The sequence below is a fragment of the Parasteatoda tepidariorum genome, chromosome 5, assembly GCF_982258835.1.
Source record: "Parasteatoda tepidariorum strain Cologne lab strain chromosome 5, Ptep-v5.0, whole genome shotgun sequence".
Lineage (NCBI taxonomy): Eukaryota > Metazoa > Arthropoda > Arachnida > Araneae > Theridiidae > Parasteatoda > Parasteatoda tepidariorum.
This window is the reverse complement of record NC_141759.1, coordinates 89,930,888-89,953,711: the sequence shown is the minus strand read 5'-3', so window position 1 is coordinate 89,953,711 and position 22,824 is coordinate 89,930,888. Positions and strand designations below refer to the sequence as shown.

The following is a 22,824-nucleotide window of genomic DNA, read 5'->3' as shown; positions in this document are numbered from 1 at the left end:
TATCTTGAAAAAAAAATTTTTTTAACAAGATATTTTTCTATTATTTTTTAATGTTCTGGTACAACATTAATTTTTTAAAAATTAAGACGTGGAGAAAATAATATGTTTAGCTTGAAGAATATATTGTTTTTATTGAATAATTTTAATTGTTTTTATTGAATTTAATGTGTTACTTTAAGTAGTATTTGCTCAAACTTTACCTACAAAATGACAAAATTAGAATAACCAATAAAACCTTGGATAAGTATTGTTTAATATATTTTCATTTAGGAAAAGAAAACAGTTTCAGGTGATTATATGTCAATAATTTTTAATAATTACAGTGGCTCCCAAAAGTGCTCTTTCACTTATAACTTATATTGAAATAGGAAATAAAAATTCAATAATTAAAATGAATATATCACAATGGGTATTTGATAATAAGATGTATAATCTATTCTTAGCAAAACTGCACGGAATATTTTAAAAACAAAGCAACAGTTAATTTTTTAATCAAATGCTAGTAACAAAAATGTTACTCCACGAAAGTCATCGTACATTTAAATGTTTTGGATCTCAGAATTAAAATTATCGTCAATTTCTTTTTTTATTTAATAATTTTTCATTTCTTTATTAGCAATTTAGTATCAAACCTATAATAGCAAAATTATATTTTAATTTTTGCTTGCTAACTCCGTAATATTTTATTTTATCATTTAAAAATGACTTGTGGTCATAATAAAATAGACCAAATTTGATTATTTGTCTTCATAAGAGGTAAATCAGTGATGAAAATGTTAAATTAGTTTACTGTATTCAACTGAACTGTGCAATATGTGATAAAATGCTTAAAAGAAGGACTTCATATCAGAGATCAAAATTATAAATTACGTGGAAAAATTCATAAATTTGCAATTGAGTGTTGTAAAAGTTTCTGTAAAAGTTTTTAAAAAATATTCTGCACGAATTTCACCTGACCAAAAAAAAACTAGTTACACGTATTTTCAACCTTTAAAAGCTATTGTAGATGCTAAAGGAAACTCCACTAGATGTTAATTTAACGAAAAATTTGATTTACTAATAGACTGAGTTTTTTCTTTAAAAGTGTATGATGACTTTTGTGGGATAAAGTTTTTGTCACTTTTTGATGATTGATTCCTTAAAAATAAACTTTTCCTTTGTTTTTAAAATATTTCATATTGTCATTTAAAATATTTCAGTTTTGTTAAGATTAGAACACATTTTTTATCATTAAATATACATTCTGAAACATTCATTTTAATTAATGGATAGTCTTATTTTATTGAAAGTCATAAGTGTATCAACACTTTTGTGAATCACTGTAATTACATTTCAATATAAAGCTGTACTGTATACTGCATTATACTGTATTTCATCTTACCAGTGCTTTTTATAAAATTCACTGATCATATTTTCCTTAAACCAATATCTCAAGTCAAATTTTTAAATAATGGTATTTTGAAATAGCATTTTTATTTTGAGAGATTCAGTATAAAAAAATAAATGTCAGAAAAGTAAAATTGTCTAATTTTTAGTTCTATACTCTATAGTAGAAAAAAAATAGATAAAATTCCTTAAAATTTATACTTTTTTGATTTTTTTTTCTTATTTGAAATTAAAACATTTAAAGAATTCCAATCTAAACACACAGTTTTTTAGTTTAGCATAGTTAATTGTTTTTGTTTGAACAACTGGAATCTTGTACAGTGCAGAACTAAAACACTAAGTTTCGTTTTCCTTCTCCTGACTAAACACATATGAATAAAAAAAATTATATTTTATGTATATACATCATTTAATATGTTTCCTATATATTCCTTAGTCACTGTCAGCTTTTTTTGGTAAAAAGGGGAATAGTTTTGAAATATCATCTCTGGAATGCAAGCAACATTTACGAACTTTCGATATTGTGATAACCATACAATTCGAATTTTGAATCAAAAAACTAATATTTACCAACAAAACCGTAAAATTTGATATTAATATATAGTTAGTTCTAAAAAAAAACTTTTTTCAAAATAAAAATATACGATAAAAGGTTAAAATGAAATACAAAAAATTAGCATTAATGCAAGAATTGTAACAATTTGTCGACAAACATTGCTGTTAGTAATGGGGGAAAATGCGTGATTGGTTGGTTTGCTGAGAAAAAATAATTTAGATTTCTTTGAGTTCAAAAGCTTCCAGAAAAAGAGTGCAATATAAAATCTATTATTATAACCAACTACTTTTTAGAGAATTTAATAAAGTTAAAAATACAAAAACATTTTGACTCATTTTGTCAAAATAGAAAAAAATTACCACTCTCAATTGCGAACAAACTTGAATCATTGTGTGAACACGGACAGAATTTAAAAACCGAATCCTAACCCCGTCTTCCACATCCACCATAATCTCTGCCTTTCCTAAATTGCACAGTCCCATAGTCTGCATAGAGATCAAAGACATTTGCTTAGCAACCATGGGAGAATTTTATGTTGCATTCTAGTTTAACAGGGTTATAATGGAGCAAATTTTGATGAAAGCAAAGATGCATTTGATGATGATATTTTAACTATTTGGAGATACATTTCCGTCTAAAAAATGTGGGTATAATGGATGAAACAATTTAAATTAAGAAAATTAGCAAGTAATTTAAATTAGTGAAATTAAAAAAACATATAAGAAAAAATTTCCAGCTTTTCTTTAAAATTTCCAGGTTTTCCAGGTTTTTATCCATATTTCCCTGATTTTTCCAGGTTTTTTCCAGTATAAAAAAAATTCCCTGATAATTCCAGGTTTTCCAGGTGGGTGGCCACCCTGTTCTAAAACAGTGTTTCCCAAACTTATGACTTTTGTGTACCCTTTCTAAATTTTTCGTAACGCTGTGTACCACTAATAAAAAATGGATGTATTTTTTACTATAACAAAAGTAAAAAATCATAATTGGCTGTTGGCGCCACTAATTAATAACTGTTAACTCTGCAAAATATAGCCTACAGAAAATACGTAATCATAAATTTCCATGGCTAGCTTTGTTTTTAAATAAAAAATTTTGAAATTTTCGTTTGTTGCAAGATATTTGCAACAAACGAAAATTTCAAAATTGCATAAGAAAGCGTACCCCCTTAACTGTTACCACGCGTACCACACTTTGGGAAACGCAGCTCTAAAGCAAAATTATGTTCAATTTTTACTAATCATGATGTACAGTGTGCTAATTATTTTGTGAACATAATTAAGTTTGAGCACAATAAATTTGTCAACCCAATTTTTGGGTTTAAGATGCTGCTGATGTTCAACGCCGTTGCCTAGTAATTTTGATCCCAATTCAGAAGACGAGAAAACTTCTGGATCAAATATTGGGAGAAATTTGCTAAAAATTACTTTTTGCATGGAATTCTCTTTGGATAAACGAATTTTATATTTGTGTGCAAAAATGTTTAATTTCGCTTAAGAAGTCCTCGAGATATGGCCAAATACGTAAAAAGTAAAATTAACACTAAGGGGTCCAAACTATGTGGATCATATTTTCCAGATTGCGGCTACCCCCTATATTTTGAGGGTCGGAAATCCGAATCCGTCATTATAAAAAAAAAGAAAAAAAGACATGTTTATTTCAGAGAAAGTACGTCTTTGTGTCCGATTGTGTTTCGAAACTTAATATATCGTCTGTACTAATTAATTCGCAAATTTGAGGTCATCACCTCGAACCCTTAAGATTGAGTCTTAGAATGTGAAGATCCGCCCCTTAGATCAAAAGTTATTCAGGGTGGTCCGTTTTTTATTTTGCTCACTGTACTTGGGTCGCAGATCGGTCTAATTTGGCTGAAGGCTATTACGAAATTTCGCTTCTCAGATATAATTAAAGATATAATTAAAAAATTCTAGATATAATTAAAAAACACCTGTTACACATTTTAGAAAATGAATAATAAAGTATATTAATTCATCATCAATGGCTCGATAGCCCAGGGTGAGCCTTGGCCTTCTCTACACACAAATTCAAAAACTTATGAGTAGGAAGAGTGAAAATGATCACTTTTCCTTCTCACGACGAATTTTACTAACGGCCGGTTTCAATATTATTCATTTTTTACTATGCTGCAGTGAGCGGGTAAACTACATAATGTGTTTTGAAATAGTCTCTTCATTATAAAACAGAAAGATTTACTTACTCAAAAATCTTCCTCAGTTCGTCTACTTCAGATTGACCTTGAAATAAAGGCCTACAAAAGGAAAAATTTACACGAATAAGTATTCATAAAAAGGAAAAATTTACTCGAATAAGTATTCATAAAAAGGAAAAATTTACAAGAATTAGTATTCATAAAAGGAAAAATTTACACAAATAAGTATTCATAAAAGGAAAAATATACAAGAATGGAAAAATTTACACGTATAAGTATTCATAAAAAGGAAAAATTTACAAGAATTAGTATTCATAAAAGGAAAAATTTACACAAATAAGTATTCATAAAAAGGAAAAATTTACATGAATAAGTATTCAGAAAAAGGAAAAATTTACACGAATAAGTATTCATAAAAAGGAAAAAATTACACGAATAAGTATTCATAAAAGGAAAAATTTACACAAATAAGTATTCATAAAAAGGAAAAATTTACACGAATAAGTATTCAGAAAAGGAAAAATTTACAAGAATAAGTATTCATGGAAACATTTACACGTATAAGTATTCATAAAAAGGAAAAATTTACAAGAATTAGTATTCATAAAAGGAAAAATTTACACAAATAAGTATTCATAAAAAGGAAAAATTTACATGAATAAGTATTCAGAAAAAGGAAAAATTTACACGAATAAGTATTCATAAAAAGGGAAAATTTACATGAATAAGTATTCATAAAAAGGAAAAATTTACACGAATAAGTATTCATAAAAGGAAAAATTTACACAAATAAGTATTCATAAAAGGAAAAATTTACACAAATAAGTATTCATAAAAAGGAAAAATTTACAAGAATAAGTATTCATGGAAAAATTTACACAAATAAGTATTCATAAAAAGGAAAAATTTACACGAATAAGTATTCATAAAAACATAATTTACTAAAATCAGTGGTCGGAAGTAGCGCGCCTCAAGTAGCGAAACTACCGTAGTCACTACAATCTTCCGTTGTGGTTGTATTGTACTGCGCTACTTTTTAAAAGTAGTGTAGTGAGTGAGTAGTGCAATATTTAGAAGGAAACAAAAAAAAAAAAAAAAAAAACTAACTTGTAGCGGTTTTTGACAACTACTTTTAGCATTAGTTAAATAAACAAAGTTCAAAAGCAAAACTTTTTTCGAATCCGATTGGTGCAAGTCCTTCGCGGGCCCATCAACGTACGCAATGAGAAGACCTCTGTGGTCGAGCTTTAATAAGATCTAGGTTTGATGCTCGGAAAAATCGGCGCGGTTGAGTTGTTCGGTTGAGTTGTTCCTGAGAAATCAAATTTTAAATATCTGACTTTTTAAAATCCGATTTTATTAATTAAATTAGCATATTTGCGGTCAGCCCTTCAAAGCATAACCAAGAACGCGAGGATTCGATCACTAGATCAAAAGTTATTCAGGGTGGTCGGTTTTTTGTTTTTCGAGCTATTCTTGGAGGATATAAAAAAGCATTGATCACTTAAATCAAGTGATTTAGAATAAAAAAGCATTCAATGTTAACATGAATTAAAACTTCTTAATATCTATTCATATTTAACCAAGCCAATTTTTTCTTATTCAAAAACTATTTTGAATATTGGTGAAAATTAAGTTCGTCAGTTAAGTTTGTTTTCTAAAAGTAGCGAAGTAGTGACTACATTTAAAAAAATTGTAGTTGGAGTTAACTACAAAGAAAATGTAGTTTTTCCGACCACTGACTAAAATATATTAGTAGTATAACTAGATAGGCCCAACTCCCTTCGAGAAAGGTATACAGGGTATTCTAAAAGTCAGAGGGATTAGAAAAAGAATCAGGAAAATGAAAACTTACTACAGAGCATGGGGTTGAAAACTACTTTGAGATGATGAAAAACGCGATAACAAACGAACTTAGAGGTGGAGGTCATTTGAGGTTTATACCACCTAAATTAAACGACCAACCTTTGTTCCACTACTTTTTCTTATGAGGTCACCAGAATCACCAGTTCATCCGACGCCTATGAACACATCGGAAGAGAGCGGATTATCGTTTCGTAGGTTTCAGCATATATCAATTGCACGCCTGGCATCTATGAGCTCACCTGGAATCATTTTTACGTCGTTGTAGACAGTGCAAAAACGTCAACGGGTGCCAATTGGAACAATTCTTCTAATGGTTATTCAAATAAATTTTTGTTGTAGTTGGCAAGTTTTCCGGTGTTATGTAGAAAACTGTATTTTTAAATTTTTTTTAATCTTCTCAACATGGTTTGAGATTCCTAGACTGTGAAGAGCCTTCATTTTCTTGACGCACCCTCCTGTGTTTGTCGATCGAATTTTAAAACACCCTGTACACGTAGTTATATATTTATTAACACTTACCTCCTATTATAAAGTTCTGCAAATATGCAACCGCAGCTCCATATATCAACAGCTGAAGCATATGTTGCATTTAATAATACCTCAGGTGCTCTATACCACAATGTTACTACCTGCAAAAATATAAATACATTTTAGAAGATTCAATTGATTTTTTACAATAATATTTCGGAGTCGGTTATCGATTTCAACTCAGATTTTTTTCCCTTTCACCAAACACTTAATTTAAGAAAATTGTCTATTTAATCTATACATAATAATAAAAGCGGCTGTGTGTGTGTGTGTGTGTGTGTGTCTGTAATCACAATATATCGCCCCAGAAGCCTCGCCCAGGCACGAAACTCGGCACATAATTGTGTTTTGACATAATAAAGAAGTATTTTTTTTCTTTTTTAAAAATTTGGATTAGTTATTTAGTTATCAGTCATTTTGTAAGTCTATGCTTTTCGTCTGCTTTTTCGTCTTCAAAGAGCCATATTCAAAAAACTATTAAAAAATGCATATACTTTTCCCCACTCTTATAAATGTATGCTAATGCGAACCTTACAATTGAAATATTAATTTTCGACAACTTAAACCAATGATATACGAAGGAATTAATAATTTAATTGTAAAGTTCGCATTAGTTTACATTTATTAAAGTGGAGAAAAGTTTAACTTTTGTATTAAAAATGTGGCAACATATTCGATACGTAAATAGAACGCTTCGCTTTGATATATTTGTCGCTGTTCATAATTGTTACAATAAGTTTTTCTTCTTCTTTCCACGCTCTATTTTTTTTTTCTTAAGCGAAGACGATAATTTTTGTAGCGATATTGTAGTACTTTGTACAACTAAAAATTCTTTTCACAACACTTTAAAAATATTTACTTTATTTTCTTTATATATACAGAGAACAGTCGGCAAAGAATTCGATTAGGTTGAAAAACATTTTGCTAAAAAGGAACGAATTCCAAAAGAAAAAATAAGCAACTTAAAGAATAAAAATGCTGATGCCAGCCAATTTTTTGAAAGTTAACTTAGAAATAACAAACCAAACGATGTTAAATAACAAACCAAACGATGTTAACAAAATGACGTAGAAAGCGCAACTAGATCAAAATTATACAAGCACAACTAGATCAAATTATAATACCTGAGTGCTTGACGTAACAGATATAGAAATAGAATTTGATACCATAAAAAATTATATAGAAATAGAAATTGATACCATAAAACATTTATTCGTTTTCGTGTTCTTTTCATGTATTTAGCATTTTAGTTTTTTTTTCTTAAGCGTTGTAGCTATATAATTTCAAACATCCTCAAGAGCTATAACACATCTGCAGCAGAACTGGATATGAAGACAAAATTGCAGGACAGGAACACTTTAATTGTCCACTAATCTTCAGATTTCCTGCTACGTTTTAAAAAACTTTATTTGTGAAAACCTTCAGCGTGGCGGACAGCTGGCCGCCTTAGGCGGCTAGTACTGAATAATAAAAAGAATTCGTAAATACTGAAAATAAGTGCTGAAATTTGTTAAAATTTTTTAATACGTAATAAATAGTTTGTATAGATATTTTTAAAGTAATACGCATACCGGGTGTAAAAAAAAAGTGAAAATAGTTATATTCAATATTTTTAAAAGCGTTCCAATGATATCAAACTCGATCTTTCACCATCACCTCCAGGAGAAGGGCGGCAGCTTTGGATTCTTAAATATGAACCCCCATTTTTTATTGCAGATTCGGATTTTCCAGAAAAAAGCAACCCTTATCTGAGCTGTAGGTTTATGAATTTCGCTACACAGATGGCGCTGTAACAGGGAAAGATTGAATCGGGTACCAGCTGGTTTAAAATTCGAGACCCATCAGATCAAGAAAATTAAAATAGACATGTTTGAAAAACATTGTTTAATTTTTTTAGAGAGAAAAAAAATTACCGGAACATTTTTAGTTTTATATACTTTTGTTTTTCAGTTTGATAGGTTTGAGATATCATTTTAAACATTCTGTATCCTATGTTCAATTCCTCAGCACCATCTGTGAAGCATAGTGCATATAAACCTACAACTTAAATGAGATTTTCTGGTGAATCCGAATCTGCCATAAAAAGTAGGTGTTCAATTTTAAAAATTCGGCCCCCATCATACCCCAGGAGGTGGTGCTGAAAGATCGAGTTTGGTATCATAAGATAACTTTTAAAAAATATTGAATGTGTCGAGTTTTTTTTTTTTTTTTTTTAGATCCGAAGTTTTTTTCTCGAGATCTTTGGTCGTCCCCAAAATTTTTTTACACCTTGTATACATAATATTTACAACACCATTAATATACGTGTTGTTGAGTAAAAATTTAATGTATATAATGGAGTTTTGCGCCGTAACGAAACTGAAATTTGAAAGAAACTCGCCTTTTAGGCACTATTTCCAAAAGAAGTTTTGATTATTATGGCGAAAGGAATTTGTAAGAAATATGTGTTTTTTTTCATCATGGTGTTACCGGCAAAGTTTGAAATCCGGCATTCTATAGAATGCCTAGGAATTGTATATAACGCCTAAAACTAGCAGCCAATCTAAGAAACGATTCATATTTCACGTTTCCTAGGCTTTGTAGAAAGATAAATGAGAAACCGGCTAAGTAATGTAATGTATCCTCAATTCGTTTCGAATGTAACTAAGTGTAATTCAAAATATCATTCACGCCTTTCATGTTACAACAAGTAGCTTAATTTTAATTTCTAATTTTCTATATGTAAATTTTAGTTCCCTTAATAAGGAAAGCATAAATTTTGTTTTGTACATCTTTCATTATTCTTTACGTATTTTGAATTAATATTTTTAATGACATTCTCATTTCTTTTCTTAGAATAACGTTTATATTTTTGAGGAAAGCACATCATTTGTATATTAGTCTAATCAGAACCATTTTTCATCTTTGCTTAAATAGAATTTCTCATTCCATATAATGTCTAGGTATTATATACAATGAGTAGATAACGTATGTAATAATTCTCATATTTCAAACTTTCTCTAAAAACGTACAGTTTTAGGGAACGTACGTCTACGTTTAGTACGTTTTAGGCCTATGGTATCCTGCCATACAAACTTCTATGGCTGCCATAAGCCTATGGTGTCGTGCCATATAAATGCCATACAGATCTCTATGGTTACCATAGGCATATGGTATACTACCAAACAAATTTCTATAGTTGCCATTGGCCTATGGTGTCATATCATACCGATCTTTATGGTTACCATAGACCGATGGTATACAGCCATATAAATTTCTATGGTAACCATAGGTTTCCATAGAGTGCCATAAGCTTCTTTATGGCCAATTTTCGTAAGGGGTCTGGCATTATATCCAATGCCTAGGCATTCTACAGAATGCTGGTGTTTCATAATTTGCTGGTAACATTGGCATTATTATCAGAAGAAGTTCTGATTGATATCGTGTATGAAACTTGTAAGAAACTCATTTTCAGCACTATTTTCAAAAGAAGTTAAGATTGTCATGGAAAATGGAATTTATAAGAAATGGGCCGTTTTTTCTTCTTGCAGGGTACCGCACTCAATTTCTCTCTTACGCACATGCATCCGTTCTTATTTTTTAAAGTCATTTTATGTCACGATTTTTTTTAATTCGATCAAGTGATGTGGTCAGTACCTGAGTGGTTATAAGCCTGATGGCTAACAGTTAGCTTCTCTACGTCACAAAAAGATGACTAGTTATCCATTTAAGAGTAACAAGATTCTTACAACCTAAACCAATGCGTATGTTTAACACAACTATTCGAAATAACTTATTCATGTAACCACCAGTATGAGATTCTGGCACTTAGAGAAGTTCTTGTGATAGCTAGACAGTCTATTTGTTTCAAAGGTTGCATCGAAGAAAAAACAATGGCGAACAGTGATATTTTCTCGCCAAATAAATTTTTCACTGCACACTAATATCACTCAGCAAATAGAAAGTAGCTGAAGGTGACGCATCTCCTTATAGCAGTCGGTCCAAACTTTCCCTGTTCGTTTACCGTAAGAAGACAATCGAAATCAATCAGGGTTAGTTAAAATAGGAGTTACGTGAAAACTGAAACGAAAGAAAAACGATGGTAGGCACAGGGTTTCCACTCAATTTCAGGAAGAAAAAAAAATTCGCTGACTTTTTTAGGTATATCAGGAAAATTTAAAAGAAAATCCAAACCATATTTTATCTATACCATACAATTTTTCCTCAGAGAACTTGGATTTTTTTTAAAAACTTGTAACGTCAAATATTAGATTTTGTGAGCACAAAGAAATATCATTGAATGAGGATAGCAGCACGGGATAGTTCACTAAAATGTGAAATGTTTACAACAAATAATTGTAAAGAGATGCTAGAATTGTTTAACCCGAATCTTAATAACTGATTACTGTAACTGACAATTTTGAGACTGGTTATTTTCCAGGTATGATGTCCCAGATAGCAAAATAAGGTTTATTTTCACTCAGCAAAAACCTTTTAATGTAAACCTAAAAAGGTATTTAGGCGGTTTACGTGTAAACCTTTAAACGAGATCTGTGACAGTCTGCTCTATTCTACACACATTACCCTAATTCAAAACCTTGGAAAACAACTTTCGATATAAAAACCTGAAATCGAGGTTGTCTTAGGGTTTTCAAGCGTGAAAAAAATCCTTGAATAAAGTTAGGCTTAAGGTAAAAATAATCTTAACCTTTTGGCGACAAGTTTTTTTTTTTTACAACAGAGCAATATTGGTACCATAAACTATGAGAAAGGCAGCATTATGTACGGTAGCGCCATCTATGTTCTGTGAATGAAAATACCTTCAAAAATATTGGCAGGACTGGTGGAAAAGTCTCCCATTAGACAGGGAAGCGTTTCTGTCCCAAAAGATTTTTTTGAAATTCGCTTGGGACGTATGTGTCCCGTTAGGTGCGAAAGGGTTAAATCTAGGTGATTATAAGGTTTCTTCTCGCAACTTCTTCTATGCTCAGCTAAGTGACAATCCTTCTTAAAAAAGCCTTAAAAAATAATTTTTACTCCTTTTATAATGAAAGGTTTGAAACTGCAATATTTTTGCTTTATTGAAAAAAGGTTTTTAGTACTAACATTTTCGGGACAATAAAAATAAAATTTCGAAACAAGGTTGCCGTAAGGTTATACGCTTTCTGTGTGTGAGTGTGTGGGAGAAATTTTCCAGTTTTTTTTTAAATTGCTGTTTTCCCTGACTATTTTCTGCTTTTAAGAGGCAAAATATAATTCCCTGACAATTCCATGTTTTCCTTGTTCCTCCTGACTCATGACACTTGGCAATATTTTAAAAAGTAATTATGATATTGAGAATGGAATTGTTCTTCCTGACTCATGACACTTGGCAATATTTTGAAAGGTAATTATGATATTGAGAATGGAATTGTTCTTCCTGACTCATGACGCTTGGCAATATTTTAAAAAGTAATTATGATATTGAGAAGGGAATTGTTCTTCCTGACTCATGACGCTTGGCAATATTTTAAAAAGTAATTATGATATTGAGAATGGAATTGTTCTTCCTGACTCATGACACTTGGCAATATTTTAAAAAGTAATTATGATATTGAGAATGGAATTGTTCTTCCTGACTCATGACACTTGGCAATATTTTAAAAAGTAATTATGATATTGAGAATAGAATTGTTCTTCCTGACTCATGACACTTGGCAATATTTTAAAAAGTAATTATGATATTGAGAATGGAATTGTTCTTCCTGACTCATGACACTTGGCAATATTTTAAAAAGTAATTATGATATTGAGAATAGAATTGTTCTTCCTGACTCATGACACTTGGCAATATTTTAAAAAGTAATTATGATATTGAGAATGGAATTTGTGAGGCATTTGTGTTTTGGAGCTTATTTCAAGAAATAAAGCAAATACATATAGTAAATATAATCAGTTATTTTTTTACGAGTTTTCCAATATTATTTACATTACAAGTAAATGCAATAAAATATGTATACGCACCACATCTGTTAAAGGTATGAAGTTTTGTAGTAACCTAGCTAAACCAAAGTCTGCAACTTTCACTAGTCCAGTGCTTGTTATGAGGATATTTTGAGGTTTCAAATCTCTATGTACAATGCGGTTGCAATGGAGAAAATCGATTCCACTAAGAATTTGGTAGAGTATATCCTAAAAGATAAATAGAACATATTATATACCTTTCGAATTTATGTTGTTTATAATGACTCTTGGAAAAGTCATGCTCTCCAGTCATTGGTCTTTTTACGAATTCAGTAATATACTTGCAGAAAAAAAGCGAACAAAAGATTGTATACAATGCCTAATATTTGGAAAACCGTATACAAGGTTTTTCAAATAGGCGGTTAAAATCACAAAACCAAGACCTCATGTTTTTGACATCAGGCTGGAAAACAACTACACAAAGATACTACAAAGTTGCTAAGATAGAGATTTATTTAGATAATAGATTTATTTGATTACATATTACAATGGCTGTTCGACAATGTGCCTTCTAACGCCACTGCTCACTCCGCAACGACATAAAAACGATTGCTGGGCACTATCGAAGATACAAGTGCTTATTTGATATTTGCCGCAGTGACGACAATCCAGGCGGTGAGATCCTCCGAAGTGTCCAAATGCATCGCATAAATGAGTGATTAAAGATAAAATGAAAAAGTCCCGCCGATTGAGATCCGGTGAACGCGGAGGCCAAGCAACGAGTTTCACGCATCCTTGGTGATATTGGATGTTAGCTGAGGTGTGTCCTTCTTAAATAAAACGTTTTTATGCTATACGAATGCTATGGCATACACAAGCAAAATTTAGGTACGGCAAACTTTAACTGATCGTCCTTTTCGTCTCCTCCACATTAAGAGCCTACATGCGTTTTTCACCGCAATTTGCGACTCCATGTTCTTATGGTATATTTCGATTCGTAATTTGTTGGTTGAGTTTTGAAATACCCTATAGGATAACTCTCATAAATCATAATTCTCTTAACAACCGTAAGTATTTCAAATACCGATATTTCTCATTTTACCAATAAAATATGTATGTTTAAATTATTTATAAGTGATAGAATGGAAAAATTCCGTTTAAACTAATAAGGTCACTAGTAGAAACCTCTGTATTGATTTACAATTCTAAAATTTATGCGCAGAGCTCATGGTAAAATAATTGCATTGGAATAATGCACTTAGTAGGTTTTCAAGTTTATAAAGCAAGAACGCTCAATACACGATGAAATAACTGTACTGCTAAAAGGAAGCTTAAAATTAATTATTTAAAATTTTATTGGTTAAAAAGTATTAATTAAAAAAAAAGAGAATCTCTGTCTATAACAGTAGAACTGAAAATAAAAATATTTTTGATTCCCATTATTTATATCGTTGAGATAATTCAACATTAAAAATAAAAATTTATTAAAATTAAAGTAATATCTGTAAGCCAAAGCTTAGACTTCGAATTACATTGTGTAACTATATTTGCTGTTTAGTTATAAGTTGCGTTAAACTTGAAACAAGGCGGTTTCTTACTAACGGATATATAGAATTCATTAATAAAAACATCTGCTCACAGTATCGTAAATTTTTTCATATTTTGTAAATTGAGCCAGGCAAAATTTGCATCAAATATTTAAAATATCTTTTCCGGCTTGGATTTGTTTGAATTTGCATCAAATATATAAAATAGCTTTCTCGGCTGGGATTCGTCAGAAAAATTTTCATCAAATATGTAAAATATCTTTAGCTGTAAGATTTTGTAAGAAAAATTTGCATCAAACATTTAAATATCTTTCCCGGGTGGAATTCGTTAGAAAAATTTGCATCAAATATTTAAAATATCTTTCCCGGGTGAGATTCGTCAGAAAAATTTGCATCAAATATGTAAAATATCTTTCGCGGCAAGATTTTGTAAGAAAAATTTGTATCAAATATTTAAAATATCTTTCCCGGGTAGGATTCGTCAGAAAAAATTTGCATCAAATATGTAAAATATCTTTCCCGGGTGGGATTCGTCAGAAAAATTTGCATCAAATATGTAAAATATCCTTCGCGGCAAGATTTTGTAAGAAAAATTTGCATCAAACATTTAAATATCTTTCCCGGGTGGAATTCGTCAGAAAAATGTGCATCAAATATGTAAAATATCTTTAGCGGCAAGATTTTGTAAGAAAAATTTGCATCAAATATTTAAAATATCTTTCCCGGGTGGGATTCGTCAGAAAAATGTGCATCAAATATGTAAAATATCTCTCGCGGCATGATTTTGTAAGAAAAATTTGCATCAAATATTTAAAATATCTTTACCGGGTGGGATTAGTCTGAAAAATTTGTATCAAATATGTAAAATATCTTTCTCGGGTGGGTTTCGTCAGAAAAATTTGTATCAAATATTTAAAATATCTTTCCCGGAAAAATCAAATCAAAAAAATATATATAAACTTATTTTACTTTTATTTTTTCAGGAGCAGGTTCTGGGGGAGGACACCTCTCTAAATAAGTGGCTAAATCATAATCAACATGTTCGAATACTAGGTATAGAATCAACTGGTGCTCTTCCGGTATTCGGGGACCATGACATATATCTAATAACCTGGAAAAAAAAAGAAGGAAATTGATATTAGTCACGTGATACGAAATAACATAAGAAAAATAAGACTCAAGATATGAATAATGGTTTTGAAAAAATTCTTTATCACAATAATAGCCTTTAAAATTCAAAGAATGCTGTTATATTGATTAAGGGTGCACAATATTTTTCAAATAAGGGCAGCAATACACTCAGTTTTTAAGGTGCGTAATCAGATTTTTCAGCAAAAAATAAGAACCTTTTAAGTACTTTTTAAGGACTCAAAAAATATTTTTAATCACTTTCCCAAAAAAAAAAATCATAATTAGGACCTGTGCGGTAATAAAATTTTTTTATCTATCGTTTAAAGTTCTTAATTTATAAACATAAAATAAATAAAATTCAAAAACATTTTCAAAAACGTTAAAATTATTCGCTACACAAACTTAATACGAGTTTAAAAATATTTGTTCAAAGTTAATTAACAAGATATATGCTCATTAGATAATTATATTGTGACAAATACTGTTACTTAAATATTTTTTCTGGACTGTTACTTGAATATTTATTTTTCAATTTAATATATATTTTTTAAAAAGAATTTGACTATCGCAGTGCAAATAAGTCCTAAATATATAAGACTTGATAGTAGTGACATATAATCAGCATCTAACCATTAAAATGAATACAAAATAACAATCAAATCGGTTTATTTATTTTTATAGAAAAAATTCTTTCATTGAAATTATTCGTTTCAAAAACTTAATGCAAGTAAGTTTTAAAATGATTGTTTAAATTGATAAGTACTTATGTCATTCCTAAATGTTTCAATAGATGTCGCCACTATAACTTGGGAGATCAGAAGTGAGAGAAAACACCAGATAAAAACTTAAGTTATGAAGAAAAAAAATGTTAGCTAGAAAACGATATTACTATAATGTGATTTTCCAAAAATGCATTGAAAAATTAATTAAAATTCGTTTGGGCTTCCAGACAATGTCATAATTTGCGTTGTCAATTAAATAATTTAACAAATCAAATTATCTATCATATAATTTGTTTTTAAAATAAAAGTAATAAATTGAAGAAGTTTAAAATTATAGAATGATTAGAATCGAACTATACAAAAATTACATTTTTGTATTGTTACCATAAACAGGCATTTGTTTTCAATTTTCACTCTGTAATTTAAAATTAGCGAAATTATGAAGTCAGCAAGGATTCCACCAAATTCTTCGCCTTTTTATACCGAAGGCAGATGCATTCCTTAAAAAGAATTCAAATACTGGATCCCAGAGCCGGATTATACCTTTCGTAGGCCCTAGGCATAGCCGTTTTTGGGCCCTCCCCTCCTTCCCCCACTCCTCCCCTCTTTTCAAAATATATGGTAAAAAAAAATTATTTGCGTTCAGCAATGAATCAAGATCGTTTGGCATCGCTCGCACTTATGTCTATTGAATACGACATTTTGCGTAGTTTGGAATTCGACAGCATAATACAAGATTTCGTTGAATCCAAAAATTGCAAAAAAGTAATATATTAGATCAATTTTTTTCTCCCAAGTTTTTAGTAGGCCCCTGAATTTCGTAGGCCCTAGGCACGTGCCTAGTGTGCGTATAGGTTAATCCGGCCCTGCTGGAACCAATAAATTGTGTTGCAACACCTACAAAAATAAATATTGTTGAATTACCAAAAAAAAAAAAAAAATAAATAAATAAATAAATGCTATATATTTTTTTGAGGAACCTTAAGATCAAACTGAGGTCCCAAAAGAAAAGACTTCCAATGTTTGAAGAACAATCTAGGAGACATAGTTAATTTATCACAAACATTAAAATTGACCTTAAAATAGTTTCATCCAACAATTCAAAATTAGCATAATTAAGAACGAAGGAACCCCAACAATGAATGCTGGATGAACTAGTCTAAAATTACAAAATCGGATGCCTTCTTTAAATGGAAATGAACACAACTGTGGTCTCAACTGCGAAAATGTTCTAAGAGGAACCAAATAATAAAATTGTTGAACCAAAGGATAAGACATCCTAGGTAACTGAAGGTCAATATAGGAGACATAATTAATTAATCAAAAAAAAGTCAAGCCGACCTCACAATAGTTTTATCCAATAATTCAAAATTAGCATAATTATGAGAGAAGGAACCCAACAATGAATCCTGGATGAACTTGTCTAAAATCACGAAATCGAATGCTTTCTTCAAATGGAAATAAAACAAAACTGTGATCTCAATTGCGAAAATGTTCTACGAAGAACTGAATAATAAAATTGTAGAACCAAAGGATAAGACTTCCTAGGTAACTGAAGGTCAATGTAGGAGACATAATTAATTAATCAGAAAAAGTCAAGCCGACCTCACAATAGTTTTCTCCGATAATTCAAAATTAGTATAATTATGAATGAAGGAATCCCAGCAATGAATCCTGGATGAACTTGTCTAAAATCACGAAATTGAATGCCTTCTTCAAATGGAAATAAAACAAAACTGCGATCTTAATTGCGAAAATGTTCTACGAAGAACTGAATAATAAAATTGTAGAACCAAAGGATAAGACTTCCTAGGTAACTGAAGGTCAATATAGGAGACATAATTAATTAATCAAAAAAAGTCAAGCCGACCTTACAATAGTTTTATCCAATAATTCAAAATTAGTATAATTATGAGAGAAGGAACCCAACAATGAATCCTGGATGAACTTGTCTAAAATCAAGAAATAGAATGCCTTCTTCAAATGGAAATAAAACACAACTGCGATCTCAATTGCGAAAATGTTCTACGAAGAACCTAATAATAAAATTGTAGAACCAAAGGATAAGACTTCCTAGGTAACTGAAGGTCAATATAGGAGACATAATTAATTAATCAAAAAAAGTCAAGCCGACCTCACAATAGTTTTATCCAATAATTCAAAATTAGTATAATTATGAGAGAAGGAACCCAACAATGAATCCTGGATGAACTTGTCTAAAATCAAGAAATAGAATGCCTTCTTCAAATGGAAATAAAACACAACTGCGATCTCAATTGCGAAAATGTTCTACGAAGAACCTAATAATAAAATTGTAGAACCAAAGGATAAGACTTCCTAGGTAACTGAAGGTCAATATAGGAGACATAATTAATTAATCAAAAAAAGTCAAGCCGACCTCACAATAGTTTTATCCAATAATTCAAAATTAGTATAATTATGAGAGAAGGAACCCAACAATGAATCCTGGATGAACTTGTCTAAAATCACGAAATTGAATGCCTTCTTCAAATGGAAATAAAACAAAACTGCGATCTTAATTGCGAAAATGTTCTACGAAGAACTGAATAATAAAATTGTAGAACCAAAGGATAAGACTTCCTAGGTAACTGAAGGTCAATATAGGAGACATAATTAATTAATCAAAAAAAGTCAAGCCGACCTTACAATAGTTTTATCCAATAATTCAAAATTAGTATAATTATGAGAGAAGGAACCCAACAATGAATCCTGGATGAACTTGTCTAAAATCAAGAAATAGAATGCCTTCTTCAAATGGAAATAAAACACAACTGCGATCTCAATTGCGAAAATGTTCTACGAAGAACCTAATAATAAAATTGTAGAACCAAAGGATAAGACTTCCTAGGTAACTGAAGGTCAATATAGGAGACATAATTAATTAATCAAAAAAAGTCAAGCCGACCTCACAATAGTTTTATCCGATAATTCAAAATTAGCATAATTATGAGAGAAGGAACCCAACAATGAATCCTGGATGAACTTGTCTAAAATCACGAAATAGAATGCCTTCTTCAAATGGAAATAAAACACAACTGCGATCTCAATTGCGAAAATGTTCTACGAAGAACTGAATAATAAAATTGTAGAACCAAAGGATAAGACTTCCTAGGTAACTAAAGGTCAATATAGGAGACATAATTAATCAATCAAAAAAAGTCAAGCCGACCTCACAATAGTTTTATCCGATAATTCAAAATTAGCATAATTATGAGAGAAGGAACCCAACAATGAATCCTGGATGAACTTGTCTAAAATCACGAAATAGAATGCCTTCTTCAAATGGAAATAAAACACAACTGCGATCTCAATTGCGAAAATGTTCTACGAAGAACTGAATAATAAAATTGTAGAACCAAAGGATAAGACTTCCTAGGTAACTAAAGGTCAATATAGGAGACATAATTAATCAATCAAAAAAAGTCAAGCCGACCTCACAATAGTTTTATCCGATAATTCAAAATTAGCATAATTATGAGAGAAGGAACCCAACAATGAATCCTGGATGAACTTGTCTAAAATCACGAAATAGAATGCCTTCTTCAAATGGAAATAAAACACAACTGCGATCTCAATTGCGAAAATGTTCTACGAAGAACTGAATAATAAAATTGTAGAACCAAAGGATAAGACTTCCTAGGTAACTAAAGGTCAATATAGGAGACATAATTAATTAATCAAAAAAAGTCAAGCCGACCTCACAATAGTTTTATCCGATAATTCAAAATTAGTATAATTATGAGAGAAGGAACCCAACAATGAATCCTGGATGAACTTGTCTAAAATCACGAAATAGAATGCCTTCTTCAAATGGAAATAAAACACAACTGCGATCTCAATTGCGAAAATGTTCTACGAAGAACTGAATAATAAAATTGTAGAACCAAAGGATAAGACTTCCTAGGTAACTAAAGGTCAATATAGGAGACATAATTAATCAATCAAAAAAAGTCAAGCCGACCTCACAATAGTTTTATCCGATAATTCAAAATTAGCATAATTATGAGAGAAGGAACCCAACAATGAATCCTGGATGAACTTGTCTAAAATCACGAAATAGAATGCCTTCTTCAAATGGAAATAAAACACAACTGCGATCTCAATTGCGAAAATGTTCTACGAAGAACTGAATAATAAAATTGTAGAACCAAAGGATAAGACTTCCTAGGTAACTGAAGGTCAATGTAGGAGACATAATTAATTAATCAGAAAAAGTCAAGCCGACCCCACAATAGTTTTCTCCGATAATTCAAAATTAGCATAATTATGAATGAAGGAATCCCAGCAATGAATCCTGGATGAACTTGTCTAAAATCACGAAATTGAATGCCTTCTTCAAATGGAAATAAAACAAAACTGCGATCTCAATTGCGAAAATGTTCTACGAAGAACTGAATAATAAAATTGTAGAACCAAAGGATAAGACTTCCTAGGTAACTGAAGGTCAATATAGGAGACATAATTAATTAATCAAAAAAAGTCAAGCCGACCTCACAATAGTTTTATCCGATAATTCAAAATTAGCATAATTATGAGAGAAGGAACCCAACAATGAATCCTGGATGAACTTGTCTAAAATCACGAAATAGAATGCCTTCTTCAAATGGAAATAAAACACAACTGCGATCTCAATTGCGAAAATGTTCTACGAAGAACTGAATAATAAAATTGTAGAACCAAAGGATAAGACTTCCTAGGTAACTGAAGGTCAATATAGGAGACATAATTAATTAATCAAAAAAAGTCAAGCCGACCTCACAATAGTTTTATCCGATAATTCAAAATTAGCATAATTATGAGAGAAGGAATCCCAGCAATGAATCCTGGATGAACTTGTCTAAAATCACGAAATTGAATGCCTTCTTCAAATGGAAATAAAACAAAACTGCGATCTCAATTGCGAAAATGTTCTACGAAGAACCTAATAATAAAATTGTAGAACCAAAGCATAAGACTTCCTAGGTAACTGAAGGTCAATATAGGAGACATAATTAATTAATCAGAAAAAGTCAATCCGACCTCACAATAGTTTTATCCGATAATTCAAAATTAGCAAAATTATGAATGAAGGAATCCCAACAATGAATCCTGGATGAACTTGTCTAAAATCACGAAATAGAATGCCTTCTTCAAATGGAAATAAAACACAACTGCGATCTCAATTGCGAAAATGTTCTACGAAGAACCTAATAATAAAATTGTAGAACCAAAGGATAAGTCTTCCTAGGTAACTGAAGGTCAATGTAGGAGACATAATTAATTAATCAGAAAAAGTCAATCCGACCTTACAATAGTTTTATCCGATAATTCAAAATTAGCATAATTATGAATGAAGGAATCCCAACAATGAATCCTGGATGAACTTGTCTAAAATCACGAAATAGAATGCCTTCTTCAAATGGAAATAAAACACAACTGCGATCTCAATTGCGAAAATGTTCTACGAAGAACCTAATAATAAAATTGTAGAACCAAAGGATAAGTCTTCCTAGGTAACTGAAGGTCAATGTAGGAGACATAATTAATTAATCAGAAAAAGTCAAGCCGACATCACAATAGTTTTATCCGATAATTCAAAATTAGCATAATTATGAATGAAGGAATCCCAACAATGAATCCTGGATGAACTTGGCATTCTATTTCGTGATTTTAGACTTCTTCAAATGGAAATAAAACACAACTGCGATCTCAATTGCGAAAATGTTCTACGAAGAACCTAATAATAAAATTGTAGAACCAAAGGATAAGTCTTCCTAGGTAACTGAAGGTCAATGTAGGTGACATAATTAATTAATCAGAAAAAGTCAATCCAACCACACAATAGTTTTATCCGATAATTCAAAATTAGCATAATTATGAATGAAGGAACCCCAACAATGAATCCTGGATTAACTCGTCTAAAATCAAGAAATCGAATGCTTTCTTCAAATGAAAATAAAACACAACTGCGAAAATGTTCTACGAAGAACCTAATAATAAAATTGTAGAACCAAAGGATAAGACTTCCTAGGTAACTGAAGGTCAATGTAGGAGACATAATTAATTAATCAGAAAAAGTCAAGCCGACCTCACAATAGTTTTATCCGATAATTCAAAATTAGCATAATTATGAATGAAGGAACCCCAACAATGAATCCTGGATTAACTCGTCTAAAATCAAGAAATCGAATGCTTTCTTCAAATGAAAATAAAACACAACTGCGAAAATGTTCTACGAAGAACCTAATAATAAAATTGTAAAACCAAAGGATAAGACTTCCTAGGTAACTGAAGGTCAATGTAGGAGACATAATTAATTAATCAGAAAAAGTCAAGCCGACCTCACAATAGTTTTATCCGATAATTCAAAATTAGCAAAATTACGGATAAAGCAAGCAAAAGAACCCCAACGACGATTCCAGAATGATTAACTCTTCGACTGAAGTCACGAAGGCGGATGCGTTCTTCAAAAAGGAATTTAAATACATGGGAGGTTTTTATCTGCCACCAAAAAACTGGAACCGATAACCTGACCAACACCCACAGAATATAAATTCAGTTCGTTGTGGGAGGGGTCGAATCGGAGAAGAAAACCAATGTCTAGCTGTATCCGTAACCCGTTCTTTCCCACGGTTCCTATCCAAGGAATGAATGGACTTAGAATTTTTTTTTTATCGTTTTCATTCAGAATTTTTTTTTTTATCGTTTTCATTCGACCGACTTTATTTAAGAAAGGTCGACAATGTAACGCGTTGTAGTCTATTTGCACGCAATATTTCGATATACGAGAGAGAAATTACGGTTTTTCTGGGAATAACAGTAATCTTTACACAATGATCATAAATTACAAAAAAAAGCTAAAGAATTTCCATGAAACTAATTAGTTCTTTTTTTAGAGGAAAAAAGAAAATTAAGAATGATAAAAAAATATATTTTTAAGAATTAAGGTGATTTGCCTTCCCATAAAAACCAAAAGATGGAAAATGTTCGTTTACCATT

General features: G+C 30.7%; 1 protein-coding gene across 7 annotated transcripts in view; it reads right to left on the bottom strand.

The window, feature by feature from the left end:
• LOC107439895 (cyclin-dependent kinase 4) overlaps positions 1–22,824 on the bottom strand; it is a 211,202-nt gene that overhangs the window by 2,687 nt on the left and 185,691 nt on the right. For all 7 annotated transcript variants that reach the window (XM_087164478.1, XM_087164480.1, XM_087164479.1 and 4 more), the window contains 4 exons: positions 14,942–15,083; positions 12,486–12,653; positions 6,495–6,604; positions 4,158–4,208 (listed from right to left, as the gene is read on the bottom strand). In XM_087164478.1, the coding sequence (XP_087020604.1) occupies positions 4,158–4,208; positions 6,495–6,604; positions 12,486–12,653; positions 14,942–15,083 (471 nt within the window). The remainder of the gene's footprint in view (positions 1–4,157; positions 4,209–6,494; positions 6,605–12,485; positions 12,654–14,941; positions 15,084–22,824) is intronic.